The 15,359-nt window shown below is 55.1% G+C and overlaps 1 protein-coding gene across 8 annotated transcripts in view; it reads right to left on the bottom strand.

Moving 5' to 3' along the window:
* ADGRB1 (adhesion G protein-coupled receptor B1) overlaps window positions 1-15,359 on the bottom strand; it is a 320,747-nt gene that overhangs the window by 222,194 nt on the left and 83,194 nt on the right. For all 8 annotated transcript variants that reach the window (XM_090040749.1, XM_090040747.1, XM_090040750.1 and 5 more), the window contains exon 2: window positions 10,199-11,115. In XM_090040749.1, coding sequence (XP_089896875.1) covers window positions 10,199-10,943 — 745 coding nt within the window. In that variant the 5' untranslated portion in view covers window positions 10,944-11,115. The remainder of the gene's footprint in view (window positions 1-10,198; window positions 11,116-15,359) is intronic.

Genomic DNA, 15,359 nt, shown 5'->3' with positions numbered 1-15,359 from the left:
CGGCAGCTGCTCACGCCACAGGCCCTCAGTGAAGCGGGACACGGCACGTTGCTTTCTCCTGTCCTCACAAGGTGCATGCCCCCAGGATGCCCAACCTGGACCAAGCACAGCAAGGAAAATGAGCACTGCAAACTGTGCAGCTCCAGGGCCCTGCGGTCCCAGCTGCCTTTCATAGGTTTGACCTTGTCCAGGTTGAAGGAGCTTCCCGCCCAGTGCACAACCAGCGGACAAAGAGCTCCTAAGTACCGGGCAAAAGGAGAGAACAAATTAGGCCAAGTCTAAGCTAGCCCCAAATGCACAAGCCCATTTCTTCCTGGGCATTAGTAATGTGCAAACACACACACACACACACACTCCTCCACACACCCACCTCCCAGTGTCCCGGAGCCTGTCCAGTTCCAAGTGACAGCACCTGGCTGTGCCCAAAGTCAAATCACACCCTAATAAAATGGCAAGGAGGTCGGCAGAGTGCATGCTCATTGCTACTCCCCACTGGATGAGCTCACAGCTGGCAAAGAGCCTGCCAGGGTCACGCCAACCGGCAAATGCTCATTTGCTCAGAGACCTGTTTAAAAGCTTGACCGCGGTGACAGCTGGTGCCTTCCCGCTGCTTGCCATGCCAGTCACCTTGCTGTTGCCTTGGCTGTATTTGAATGCTGCTTCTTGCCTTGGACTCTAAGCTCTTTAAGGTAGCATCCCCTTGTCTTACAGGTTTGTACAGCACCTTGCACAATGCAGGATGGAGATTCTCCCAGAGATCATACAACAGGGGCCTGTGCTCCATACGGACCCAGGTAACCCACAGTCCTTAGCACAGCAACAACCATGAAGTTCTGCAAGGGCAAAGGTTGGTCACGGATGTTTCTTTAAAAGCCTTCATCCCACGGCGCTTCACAAAGTGACACGCAATCGGCACCAGCAAAATGCAGCCACCTCTGGGGGGGAAGGAAGCTTCAATTTTCAGGCATGAACCAGAGTTTAAAATGCACCCCAAAGATGCTCTTTCTTCCTGCTGAAGGAGTGCACAGCCCTCAGTTTTGGAGGGTTGGCATCTCTTCTATTTACTTGCCCTGTTGCCTGATGTCTTTGCTCCCGAAAGACATGGCAGCAGGTAACAGAGGGGGCTGGGAGACACCCCCGCTCCAGTCCTAGACTTTGGAACAACCAAGGAAGAGACGGAAGAGACGGATTTAACCCACACATACACACACACACACACGTGTGTGCACACACATGTGATCAGCAAGACTTAGCCGCTGCAGAGACCTGTGCAATGATGCACACTATGATGCAACAATTCAGGCTACTGTGGATATCTTGGAAATGCAATGGGCTGAAAAGACGGGGAGGGGAAAAATGGACAGTGGGATCAGCTACCCCAGCCACAGTTCTGATCCTCCGTGTCCGGACCTAAGCAGAGACCCAAGAAACAGCTCCGTGCCTAGGCCAGGGCCACAGCGCCAATCCCTTTGCCTGGGGAGAGATCGGCCTGGCTCTCAGGGACCAGCGCTGGGCTTTCTCAGCCCACCTGGTAGAGAAAAATTGCAGAAAGCTCAGGACCAAAAGCTTCCTGTCCCACGATGACAACCAGACTGCTGGAACTGTCGGCTCCGGGGGTCCTTTGGCTCTGTGTGTACAGCACCTAGCACAGCACGGATCCTGGGTCACGGCTGGATCACACCGATACGAATTAATTGGCCCAGCAGGTCTCAGTAGACGTGCGTTGCATCAGTAGCTGAACTGCATTGCCAAAGCCTTCCAGGTTGCACTATCAGACACTTTCCAGTCCACGGGTACCATCCCCTCTTCTCAGCCTTGCATGGGCATCAGGGCCTGTGCCACGTCACAGTGGCTCCCAAAGAAGGTGGCATGATCCCAGGTGGGGTCACAAGCACCACTGAGCCCAATCCCCTCATGTTGCTCTGTCATTGCCTCAGTTGTTCTATGATGACCCTCTAGGTCGGCATCTCCCCATTTTAACTGAAAGCCCCACTGCATCCAGGAGTCACCTGCCTAGGCCTAGCTCCCACCCCAGGATCACAATGGACAAAGGGACAATTACCACTGCAGAGGCACAAAGTCACGTGGGGAAGCACAAACCCACCGGCCTGCACCTGTCAGTGGACTTCAGTGGCTCAGAGACTCACCTCAGCAGCGTGTCTAAGGACAGCGCATCATTGCAATGCATCTGAGGACATGCAACTGTCTGCAAAGTCTGGACCTGGAAGGAGCATCTCATTTAAAGGCAAAGCATCCACCACTGTGAACAGCCGCAGGGCACGGACTGTGATGCAGCTATGCTGGTTTAGGGGAGTGGAGGATGGAGCTGGTACTGCTTAAATTTATCTTACTTAGGCCAACTTCAATCTCCAAACCAGCAGTGAAAGCCCCAGAGAGGAGGGAAGAGCCAGAATCTGACTGCATGTCTATACAGCACCTTGCACAATGGGGGAAGGATTCCTGGGACCACTGTGACACAAACCAGCCAGCACCCCTGCCACTGCCCCCCGCCAACACGTCTCAGGCAGGACCCTAAGGTTGCCAAACACCACGTCCACAAAGGTATTTAGGAACCCTGTTCTCACACCCTCGCATCAGGTGCTAAGAGGGCTTGTCTGATTCAGACAGGGGCTTCGGTGCCTGCTGACAACCTGCCCAAACAGCAGAACGCGCTATCAACGGCTGCATGCACACTCCTTGTCATGTGGAGGGGACTGGGACTTGGTGTGTGAAGCGACACCCTGTACATGCTTCTGAATCTGCCGTGGGTGCCTCTGCGCATCTGAATTCAGCCCCGCATTTCCATGCAAAACACTTCGGGGGCCTTCGCTGCATGGCTTGAATACGAGATCACGGTAAATAATGATGAACCAAAAAAAAAAAAGGGAAAGAACCTGGTGCGTAACTGAATGGCTGTGCTTTCACCACGGTGCTCCTCATTAAATTACACATAAAAGTCCCTCGTAGCAATAATGGGAGTAGTTGCCTGTCAAGCTCCCCGGGCAACCGGATGCAAATTCCACCTCCGGTATCGCGACGGCACTTTCGAAAGGTAATTGCTGATGTTTCTGCATTGTGATCATGTCCACAAGCTGTTGAGCCCAGAATGGAGCAGATTGCTTTATTTTCCTAACTTCTCTCCCTCCTATTTTCCAGGGGGAAAGGGCATGGAAGGAGGGTGAATTTGGGGCTGGAATCACATCCCTGAAAGGAGGACTCTCTGCTCAGCCACGCAGAGGCCTCAGGTCTTGCAAACACTTAGGCATATGCTTAATTTTCAGCAGGTGAAGAGCCCTGTAGTCTCAGTTTGCAGGAAATCTGGGCCTACGAGTCAAGCAGGGGAAGGAAGAGAGGCTGCTAGCTTCCCGTAAGAGACTGCGCTAGCGCCGGTGGAGTACAAGGCACTTCTCCAAATGGCCCTTGGGGATGGCAGCTTTTAGTCACCGCTGACCTAGGCTGGGCTTCAAGCGAATGAAATCTGCCCCAGTCCCTTTACCATCCTCATCACGGCAGCATCTAAATAACTCAGACTAGAAACAGGCTGAAACCATACAGCAAAAATCAGCTCCTTCCTTAGAGGAGGGGCACCGCGGGCAAAGGAAGTGCTATGGTTTCTGCTTCACAGGCAGAAAGCTACGGTGCAGAGAGATGAGAGGAAGGGAAACAAAACCAACCCCAGAGCCCAGGTCCAAACCCAGTACTTTCTCGTGATTCCTACCAAGACCTCCTCAGGATGCCTCGCAGCACCGCAAACAGCTGGAAAAAAGATGCCGGGAGCAGGGAAGCCGCCTCGGCACGCACCCAAACCCCCACATAGCAGCCTGGCAGGCTCCGAGAGGGGCTCTTGCACCTCGCCCCTTCTGCTCTGCATGCGCTGCCTCTGTGTAATGACCTGTTTTATGAGCGCTCTGCGGAGCAGGGAGCTGCCGCCTCGCCTTCACCATCTGCTTCCCTATGCCGAGCCGCGTTGCAGGAGAGCGCGAGCCCTTCCTCCCTGCACCGGAGCCCGGGGTTCGCCCTGCTGTGCCCTGCGTCTGCCGCGGGGGCCACCCTGCAACATCTCACGATGCTTCGGCAGCAGGGAAGAGGGCTGCGGTCCCTTTTCCCTGTCATTTCACAAAGGGCTGAACCACAAGGCCTTCCAGCCACACTCCCTTCGGACGGGCAGGGTCTAGGCGTCGGGTCAGAGCTACCCACGGAGACATCAGGACATGTGCCCACCCCAGCCCTGCACGTGCCAAGTCTGCAATGTGGGTGGGATACTGAGGGGTGGGTGTATCCAGCACCCAAGAGCTGAAGAGCCACAGATGAGACTCCCTTCCCAGCTCGGCGTGGATGGAAGAGGCCTGCTTCTCAGGAGCATCACCTGGCACACCCGGGGACAGCAAAGCCTCCAGGCTCCTGGCACTAAGCAGTGCTTGCCCTGGTGGTTTTAAGACCTGAATAAAAGAGATGGAGAGGGAAGGAGTATCCTGAATGCCACGGAGACCCCCCTTCCCAGCAGCTGTCCCTGCCACTGAAAGTTGTGTGCACAAGTGGACGGAGTTTGCAAGCAAGGATTTCAGGAAGGAGGAAAGGAAATGGAAGGAAAAAAAAGGAAAAGAAACAGGAAAAGAAAAAAGGTGGGGGGTGTTATATTTTTGTTTTTAAACCTCTCTGTCTCCAACTCAAGGCAGGTAGCGAGATCTCAGCTGTCTGCCCACGAGGATGCGCGCCAGCACACATGCTCGAAAAACGTGGCCCTTCCCGTGACTCTCTCCCATTGCTCCTGCCCAACAGTTATGGAGGTGATAGGCCACCCTCTTGTTTAAGCTCCACCCCGCAGAATGAAACACGGCTGGAAAGTCAGCAATCAGCAGCCTCCAACACGTGTGCCAGGGCATGGCACACAAGGTCATTTTTCTCAGCGTGGCAGAGCCGCCTCGGGCTCTAGGCAGCTGCTGCTGGTCCCCAGTCCCTCACTCAGCATCTGCCCAGGGGCACGTGTGCAGCCACTGCCAGCAGCCGGGATCGGGCCCCTCGTGGCACGCCAAGTAGAGGCGTGGGTGCAGGTTGGGGTGCTTGTGTCCAAAGACATCGCCAACCCCTGCTTTAGGGTCTTTCCAGTTCCCCCACTCACATGTCAAAAGAAGAGCAACGAGAATGATCTGCGGCCTGGGGAACTTGCCCGACCGTCAGAGACTGGAGGAGCCCAGGCAGGTAGCTCACCTTAACAAGAAGGAGAAGAGGCCACTGGGTTATGGTGTATAAATACCCACCCGGATGGATGAAGCACCCAGCATCGTAGACAAAAACCACATGAAAACAAAGCATGATTGCTTAGCCATGAGCACAGTAAAGCTGACAACTCAGGGCTGTAACAAATGCCCCAGGAGTGGGGAAGTCAAGATCCGGGGGCTTGCTAAGACATCTGCTCTAAGGCACTTTTGGGGGCTGGAAGCGCTCCGGCCCATGCCATGACTCGACGGCCGAGGTCACCACCGGCCTAGGAAGTCCACGATGCTTAAAACAGCCTTTTCTCCAGGATCAAGGCACCTATTTCAAGACCACACGGCTAGCCGTGCTTCAGAGCCCAGCGCCAGTAAGTCGGTGTCACGTGAACCCTGGCAGGAGGCTATAAAGAGTCATGTCGTCGCTGCCGCCGGCGGCGCAGATATCGTAAAGGTGCCGCCTGCAATTCTCTCCCAGCGCAGGTTATTCTGCACCAGGATTAACTGGGTGCTACTTAAAGTGCCTAATTCAGCAAAGCACTTAAGCCTATGCTTAACCTTGCTTTATTACCCGGTGGCTCTTGGCGTCTCTCTCGAAGGCGCCTGTCTGCTGTGCTGTTTACAACCAGCATGGATGATGCCTGGGATTTCCAAGGAGTCCATCTCCCACCTCCCACTGCCCTATGTGGCTCTGAAACCGTCTTCCAGCCAGGCCCCAAAAAGGCATTCAGGCACCCATACAGCTGCTACGACCCTAAAATCCTTTTGGGATCTGGCCCTAAGCACCTACTCCCAGCTCCCTTCCTCTGAGTCAGTGGTGCTCAACCTTTTTAGACTGTCGGAAAATGCTCTTAGTTTTCACTTGTCTCTTGACCAGGGAAAAATCCTAGAGCAATTCTTCTGTTGCAAAGACCGCAGCAGGGCAGAGTGGTTTGGCCACTCTGGATTCCTGTTTGAAACCGCTGGGTTTGTCTTGTGAATCACGTGTAGGCATCTGCACACCCAGCAGTGCTAACATTGCATGGCATCCTTGAGGATCTCTAAGCGCTGCAGCAGGGATGATGTAGTCGGGGCTGGTCCTGCTTGGAGCAGGGGGTTGGACTAGATGTGACCTCCTGAGGGCTCTTCCCACCCTCGTTTTCTAGGATTCGATCACTGCTCTTAGCTAGGAGCGAAGCTGCCACATTTGCCCATCCATTCGCTCATGCAACTGCCCATCCGCAGCTTGGAAGTGCTCATCTGCACCCACCCGTCCCTTCCCCATCCCTGCAGCAGGCTCGTGGATTTGCTTTTTTGCAGGCACTGTGTATGCCTCCCCATTTCAACCTCTGTGCCTTCTGGGAGGTCCTCTCCCTGCCAAATATTTCTCACCGTCTCCTTCCACGAGCCACGGGTTAACGATATTGGATGCTCCCGGTGCCTGCTGCTAGGAGAGGGGAGACAACGGGGAAACTGCAGTTGCCAGTGCTCAAAGAGCCACTGAGTGATCACCAGGGGAGTATTAGCAGCAAGAGACAAACCTACCTTCTCCAGCATGAATGCCACCTCTGGGACCTGCCCCCTCCTCCAAGCCTCTCCCGAGGGGTCTCCAGAGAAACTAAGCCACCCGTTGCATCCGGAAATTTTGCTTGTATCCAATTTGCTCCACAGCCCGGTCAACAGGGGTGAAGAAGAAGATGCAATTTCAGTGCGAGTCTTTTCCAAACTCCGAGGGCACACAGGAACGCAGACTGTGTCCCAGGCACTGCTCAGCACCCAGCCCTGCCAGGTGGAAGACAGTCCTTTGCTCCCAGCCCAGCTGTCAGCCCCCAGTCATAGTGTCAACGTGGAAACAGAGGTGGGAGAGACTCACGAGAGCTGAGCCAGTCTGTTCACCTGGGAGCCCCGGGCGGCTTCGCTCCCTCGGGCGCATCCCCAAGAGCTTTGCTCAGGGCAGAGCTCAGGTGTCTCGGCTCTTCCTTACGGGAGCCAGCCCACTTCCACAGATCTCCCCGCTTCACCAAGAGCTCGTTTGTGTCTCTCCCTTATACTGCCCTAAACTGCTCCTTGGTGTCTGTGCCCAAGAAAAGCAGCAGCACAGATAGGCGAGGTATAAACTGGCCAGGAGCAGCTTTAGGCTGGGACTAGAAGCAGCCGTGAGGGTCTAGGCCAGCTACAGCAGTTAGGACAAGCAACCCAAAGACATCAGAAAGGCCATGCTGGCTCACACCACCGTCCCTGGGAGATACTATGGGGAGTTAGGTTTAAGCAGGGCATATCTAGGATGATCCCTGTCCTGCACCTCTGCCCTACAACTTCCAGGACCTCTACTTTCTTCACTCTAATCAGTTTTAAAGTAGAGCTTGTGAAAGGTTGCTTGGGATAGCAAGGAAGAGGATGTGATCCAAAAGGCTGGCCTTCCTACATATATATATATATAAATATATATATATATATGTAGAAGGGACAACCTATCTATAGATAGATAAACAGATAGATAGATAGATAGATATAGCTATCTATATCTATATCTATATCTATATCTATATCTCTATATATAGGAGGGACAACCAATAGATAGATAGATAGATAGATAGATAGATGAAAGAAAGTTTCCTCCCCTTCTTTGTCCCACAATATATTTCTTCGCTGCACCACAATACATTTCTACAGCTAAGAAAAAAAATTGGTGTTTTAAAAGGAAAGTAGCAATATCCTGGTGCTGCCATGAGAAATGACTGTGAAAAAAACATCACAGACATCAACACTGGGAGAAGGAAAAGTGTTGCAAACACCAAAGAGAGCCAGGAGGTTGAAGGCGGGTGCGTATCCAAGGGCTCTGCCTGTACAACACCAAAAGGGATCCTTGGATCCATGGATCCTTATCCAGGCTTCCTGGCCCCAAACATGCAGACACACAAGGAACATGGGAACTTATCGAAAGTAAATTTGCTACTTGCATTTACTCGCGATGAGGAGGGTTTACTGCACAGTAAGCATGTGCACGTGTAGACACGCGTGCTTACTGAGCAGTAAACTACTACTGCACAGTGAAGTGTCTCGTGTAGACGTGCCCACAAGGAACATGGGAACAGGATACTTTCCGAGCACTCATCAGATCCCTGCAGTGGCACTGCATCAGCAAAGACACTAACACTTCACCACGCATTTTGGACACAGAACAGGCCACAACACTCCACGTGTTTACAGCTCGGGAAGTATTTTGATGCCCTCATGCTCAAGGCTTTATATTTGTTTTCCAGAGACAGTCAAGCAGTGGAGCCCTACTGGAAAGTCTCCTCACAAAACCCAGTATTCAGCTTGGCTGCTCTAGGATTTGCTGAAAATCTTCCACATTTCACCTTTGGCTGCCATGTAAAAAGAAGACCGCGCTGTTTCAGTCGAACGCATAAGCCATCCAACGAGGGAATAAAAAACAACGGCACGTGACTGACGGCTCAAACCGGCCCTACACAAAGCAGCCATGACTAAAGTCCATGCAAAGCTGTTCCGGTGGAGAAAATGCATTTATGCAAAGACATTTATGCAAAAAAAAACTGTTGAATAACAGATTTTGCAACCAGCTCACAAGCTGGCTCGGTGAAAGGACTCCGTCGGTGGTATCTTTGCGCTTGGCTCTCATCGGGAGACGTAGCATGCTGATGCAAAGTTTACCGGGCCCCAGCAGCTCCTATAAAATCCACAGTGATGTGATACCACCGAGTGACTTACAGTGACTTTTCCACCTAGTTGTTTCAATGGTATCTAAAGCCACGCCTGTGCAGCCACGCCAGGCTGCCCACTATTCCTCATGAAGGAGTCGCCACCTGAGCCCTGGCTATTCTTCACCCTGAGGAATAATGCAGCCGGAGGCTTTGCAGAAGTGAGCATGGCCCACACATTTCAGATCCAGCTCCAGTCTTTGCACAGTAGTGGAGGAGGGTGCAGCTGCAGCAGTCAAGGGCAGGTCTAGACTTCAGCATTTGGAGATCTCTGAGTCCAGGCCCGCATGCCATATCCCACCCAGGTCAGAGCCACCTGCTCGGTGGCAGCGACATGAGTGATGCAGGACGAACGCACAAGCCCGAAACAGCCAGAAGTTGCAATTTCCAGGCCAGAAGCCTTCTTTCTCCCTTCCCCCCCCACCCACTTTCTGCCCTTCATCCGGAGAGTCTGCAACTGTTCAAGCTGGCGGAGATTAATGGGATCTGTACTCACCGGACATCACTAACACGGGCTGCTTCACAGAGCACCGAGCCGTTCCCTCTACCGCCATCGCTCAAACAGGTGACGGGACATGGGCATAAACAGGTGTCCGAGGGGACCTTGCGCCAGGGGAGACCCAGCCTGCTTCACACCCAGTCCTGCTCCCCAGCTCTGCTTTCTGACCCCGCACCATTCAAATGCAGAGAAAGGCAGCTGGGGATACTGCCCCCACCCCTGCCTATCCACTCAGGGACTTATCCAGACACTTCTCAAGTGCAGAGGGACCACAAATCAAAACCTGCACTCATCTAGGTCCGTTTTCTCCGGCCCTGGAGGCATCTTCAGATCTCTTCTGTGCATTGAATGGGGAAAAAAGGCTGCAGAGCAGAACCTGACATGGGTCTGGGCTCCCTTCAGGCCACCCCTTGCTGCATGTGCTTTAGCAGCCTGCCTGCCCCTGGGCACGAATAGCCCATTGCTGCCTCTGTGGATGCAGGAAAGGCAAATAAATGAGGCACATCCCCGAGCAGTCACCCACTTGTTCAGCTAGCACTCATCTGCTAATTCATTGCATGCTAATAAAAAGCCACCAGAATTACAGATCCTGCCCAGCAATGAATAAAAGGAGCGATGGCTTTCAGATGAAGCAATGGGAGAAGCTCCGACACCGCGGTGACGGGCATGGTACAAACAACAGGAGAGATCCACAGGACAGTCTTCACCTGCCACCCCATTGCTTGCAAACCGCCCCGCTCCCATCCCAGCCTTGCCAGCAGCCGAGACTGGAGCCGGATGCCACTCACCCAGGAAATCCACCCCGCTGCTGTCTTTCGGGCTGCTCATGCAGTTCTCCAAGTAAATCCCATCCTTAAAGCAATCGTCCTTCTTCTTGCTCAGCCCCTGGATCTCGCTGGGCTGGTCCAGGGCCTCCCCTCCAGAGCAAGCGCAGGGCGTCTGCATAATGCCACAGGGGTGAGAGCTGCTGCTGGTGGTCAGGCAGGTGTCCAGCCACTTGCAAAGCATTTGGCAAGCGGCTTTGCTAGGGTTCCTGTTGCCCACCACCAGGTACTCCACCGAGAAGTCCCGCTCCTGAGTTTTGGCCGGTTTCCACCGCACATGCCCGCCGTCTGCCAGGGGCAGGGTCTGCTTCATCTGCAGGAACTGCTTGTTGGACTGGAGGAAAGCAAACCGGGTGGAGGCGTCGCAGAGCTTCAGCACGTCGTCGAAGCTCTCCATGCCCAGGTAGGTGCGGGTGGACTCCAGGAACGAGTCGAACTGGTAGGTGCGGACCTGCTGGCGGTCGCAGGCGCCGGTGGGCTTCAGGACCTTCATGTAGAGGGTGTAGCGCCGGGGGTCGGGGTTCTGGATGATCCACGAGCAGTGCGAGGAGTTGGGCGGGAAGACGGCGAAAGAGGAGAAGTACCCAAAAAACTTCCCTTGGACCAAGGTGGTGCAGGGCGTCCGCGCCAGGTCCAGGGCTACCACGGTCCACACCAAAAAGAGTGGCGAGATCCAAAGCAGGTTCAGGGCAGATCCAGTGCTCCTCATCCTAGGTCTCTGGTCCTCAGGAACGCCAAGGAATGGGCAGGCAGGGGCCAGGTCTTGGACATAACAGGTGCGAGCCCGGCGGGGAAAGCGAGGGCTTCGGAGGCTCCAGGTGAGATCAAGCCGCTCTTCCCATGTCTGGACGCAGGCTCCACCGTGTGGCCATAAGCACTGCCTGGAGATGGAAAGAGATGGAAAATTAACCCGTTGCTGAGGGAGCACCACCCCCTCCCCACCCCCAGCGAGCCACCGGGCACACACGGGGTCTCGGTTACCCCGGGGGAAGGCCAGTTACCAGCCCCCGTCACTGCCAGGCACTGCCTGGCACCGGTCACCCCCATGCTCCAGCCGGGGGATATGCCCTCTCGGTGCCGACGAGAACGGGCAGTCGTGGCTCCTCTGCACCGCGGCACCGCAGCCTTCCTCTGTGCAAAGACTTCTGCCCCCCCATGTCCGCCTGCCCCCTTCCCCGTGCCTCCTCCTCCTTCCCAGTGTCTTTCATGCAGAAGTGGGTCGTAGCTAGTCCAACCCCCTGCCCAAATCATCCCACGAGTCCGTTTTCTAACCTCCTGCCACAAGACATCACACCCCAACCTGCCCCAGGGAAAGCGGGGGGCCATGGCAGACAACGCCCTGCTGCTGCAAAGGCTGCTAATAGATGCGCGAGTGGTCCCAATAAGAAGGGATGTCTCCACACTACAAAGGAAGGCCATCTCCCTCCCCCCAACTCCGCCTGTGCAGTCTGTACCGATTTGACCATGGGAGAAAAATCCCTTCCTGACCCCAAATATGAGGATCGGTCCTCAAAGCAGAGGGGCAAAACCTATAGCCAAGAACCACCAGGATCAGGGCATAATTATGCCCCCCTGCTCCAGGCAGCTGTGCCCCTTGCAGATGCGGGGATGTAGGGCTGCATTAGGGGTGCAGGGCACCCCCACGGCTTTCCAGAGACACTGGGGAGGCACGGAGAGGGGACACGTATACCTACTACCTCCTCTGGGAGCACTGGGCTCCTGCAGGACATGGGTGTGCATGTCACTACCCTGCTTGTCCTGCCCCCTCCAGTCCCCTGCTTCAGACTTCAGCAGCCTCATTGCCCCTGCATGTACCGGGGGGGGGCCCGGCTCCAATAAGCAGCACTAAACACTGGACAGCTGGTCAAGGGTTGTGTGGCGGGGAGGAAACAGGGCCCCATACAGGGTGCAAGGAGAGGATGCTGTAGACAGTGGGAGGGGGAACCCTGCAGCCCAGGGGCATCCGGCCTTAGCACTGGTGTCCTATCCCTCACCTCCTGGGCCCTCGCTGCTGGCTTTCAGACTGAGCCAGCCTTGGTGCAAAGGCTCTGAGCAATGGGGAAACCCATCACACCTCGAGGTAAATGCTGCCAGCCTCGGAAATGTCAGCTGTCACAACCAGATGGCACAGAGGGAGCTAAAATACCCCTTCTCAGCACGTTCAGTCCATGTGAGCCACCCCGGGCTTGCACAGAGGTCAGGCAGTCGCCGGTGGGAGGGGGCATATAGGCTGTAGGTCCCCTCTCCCCCAGCACTGTTGGAGACCTCCAGCCCAGGAGAAAGCTGGGGACCAGGACACAAATCAAAAGCCCTGTGTCTCTTGAAGGGCCCTTTCAAACTGACCCCAGCCCTCTGCAGTAGTTCAGCCAGCTTTCCTTTCCCTTTCTGGTATCAAGTCAGGTCAAGAGCAGGTGCTCAAGTTCATGGGACTGCAGTCCAAGCCGTCAAACATTATCTCGGAGCCTAAAGAGGTTTCTGCATGCATCCCACCCAGCAGGCCTTCTCCAGCTCCATCCTCCTTGTATGCAGCCAGCTTCTGGGATGATTACGGGCATGTGCTGTACTCAGGTCACAACCAGAGACAGGTTCAGAGCCAGGGCTTATAATCCACTTGCAACCTCCTTTTTGCTGTGTGGGAGACATCTTCCCCATCAGCACCCCCACTGCCCCATTGCCCACCCATCTCCTCCCACACTTCAGGGGGGTTTCAGCTCTCGGCGTCCTGCACCCAGTCCACACATGGCTAGCCCATCCTGTAGTGGGGGACGTGTCTACGACATCAGCATCAAACCCAGAAGCCACTCAGCCGAGCTCCACCCCGAGGAAAGGCCTTAAAACCAGAGTGAGACCTAACCTGAGACCATCGTGCAGCCCACACGCTTTGCAGGAGCTCCGAGTGCGAATGCAGCTCCGGCTCCTACGGCTGGACTTGGCTCCTGACTCTACCCAAGACGGCAGCCAGACCACAGGCTGACCTTGCAAGCGGGCCCACGAGATCCAAATGCCACCAGGTTCGCGGGACCTTGAAACCACATGCAGCTTCTGACGTGGCTCAGGGTTCGGCGAGATTAGGCGCTCATGCCAACCCATTTGTATTTTAATCTTGCAGAAATCCAACTCCCAGCCCGGGCCCCAGCTGGTCCCCCGCCAAATGTGATAGCGCTGTCCCAGCCATGCCAAGCGCTGCAAACTCACCAGATTTCCAGCATGCTCCGAATCGCGGTGCCAGACCACATTGCGGGAGCATGCAAATGAAAGGGGGCAGGACGGATGCTCACTTCCAGTGTGGACCTGGCTCCCATCAGCTTGGCATGACCTGAGACATCTTTAATGAGGGATGCCATTTGCAAAGAGGACGGCTCAGGCCCTCAGTGAGTGCTGAGATCTCTCAAAGGGAAGGCAGCCCACTCCCCAGAAACTCTCCCCGGCCCTATCAGGATATTTTTAACCTCTTGGTCCATCTCCCCATAAAACCCACTCCCTTTAGTGGCTGGGGAAGGACATTTTATAACAACCAGAGAGCCTATAGACAGAAGCAGGCATTGAGACAGGGGCAAATCTGCTCATTTCAGGGCCAAATCCCAACTAGATACTCCACAACCTGGAGCCTCCAAGTCTCCCGTCCCCCCCGGCAATGTGGGTTTGCTCACACGAAGGGCAGCCTAGCCCCAGCTCCATAACAGCAAGCCCCGTGCCACCTGGGAACGGCCCTCGCTCTCCAGGATCCACACTGCGGAAGCCAACAAACTTTAACGACGCCGCCCCGTTAATGGGATGCCGCGTTACGGCTGTTAGGCCTTGGAATTGATTTCCCCTGAACAGAGTCCCATCTGGAAGGCTTTACCCTCAACGTATTTTTTTTCTCCTTCAACTGATCCTTGCTGAAGTGGGACATTTTAAGAGGAAGGAAACAATAAACACGTAAACACCTGGATCTCCGCTGCGTGGGTGGGGATGGCAGGATGCAGCACTCTGTCTTCGCCGCCGCTCCTGCATCCTCCTGCACGAGGGGTTGGCGGATCAAGACGGTGGTTTTCAGAGCAGCGTGCAAGGACAGACCGCCCTTGGCCGCAGGGGACAGGGGTTGCAACCCCTAGTGCTGCTCTCCTCTCTCTCTGCACCCATCCACAGCGGGATCTGTTGCTAACAGGGCTTCCCCTGTTAGGATCTAAACTACAGGTTGCCCCAAAATACAAGCCCACCGAGTCAGCCACAGTCCAAGGAGAAATGTATGAACAAGAGTCAGATTGTCTTTATAATCACCAAAAAGAAAGCAGGTGTCTGACAAGTTCAGCATGGACACCCCCCCCCCCCCCCCCCCCCCCCGAATGACGTGTGTAACAGAGACAAAGCAGAAGCTGAAATGCAGACAGGATCTGCCAGATGACTTAGTCCCCTCGGGTCAAGAGGCCCAGTCAAGTCGTCGTTTTCTCCACTGATTAGTAGTTTGCATGCTAATCACACCCAAGGTCTGAGCTTCCCTGGGCTGGTCAAACAGGCGACCCCAACCAGCTTGCAGTCGAAGCCCAGGGGGACTGCACACCTCTCTGTTCCCACGGGCAGCCCCGCCGGAAGTCATGCAGGGATCCTGCAACAGAGCTGGGCATTGAACCCCACACCCAAGTCCTGGGCACAAACCTCGGCTGCAAGGCCATCCTTTCCTGCCAGTTTGCGCAACGCCGGAGACTGATTCCCTCGGGGAACCTCCCCACAGGAGCTGCTCAGGGCAGGAGGGGCTATGACCGCAGGTGCATGCTATCCCGTGCAAAGAGAGGGAAGGCTTTGAGGGACGTGCTTGCAGCTCCCTGTGGAGGCAGGTGCCCCCCCAGCCCCTTGCTGGTCACTGCCGCTCCTCTCAGCTTGCCTGCACCTGCCTTCTCCATCTGCTTGACCCCAGCATAAAATCTGACCCTGGGCTTCTCTTCCCGAGACCTTCCAGATGAGCCTGGACCGTCTCCGAGTCCATTGAAGAACACCACAGCTTCTCCCCCATACACACCCCATGGACCATCAGGGCTTCAAGCATCACGCCAACAGGAGCAGGCCGAGGGGCTGCGCGCTGCCCATGCGTAGGGTCTGTGCACACACGCAGATGGAGAATCCTCTTCCGACAGGCACGTATCAG

This window comes from Crocodylus siamensis, chromosome 3 (genome assembly GCF_052110815.1).
Source record: "Crocodylus siamensis isolate JL-2025a chromosome 3, ASM5211081v1, whole genome shotgun sequence".
Classification (NCBI taxonomy): domain Eukaryota; kingdom Metazoa; phylum Chordata; order Crocodylia; family Crocodylidae; genus Crocodylus; species Crocodylus siamensis.
Note: the sequence above shows the minus strand (reverse complement) of the source record. Positions and strands in the feature narration are given on the sequence as shown.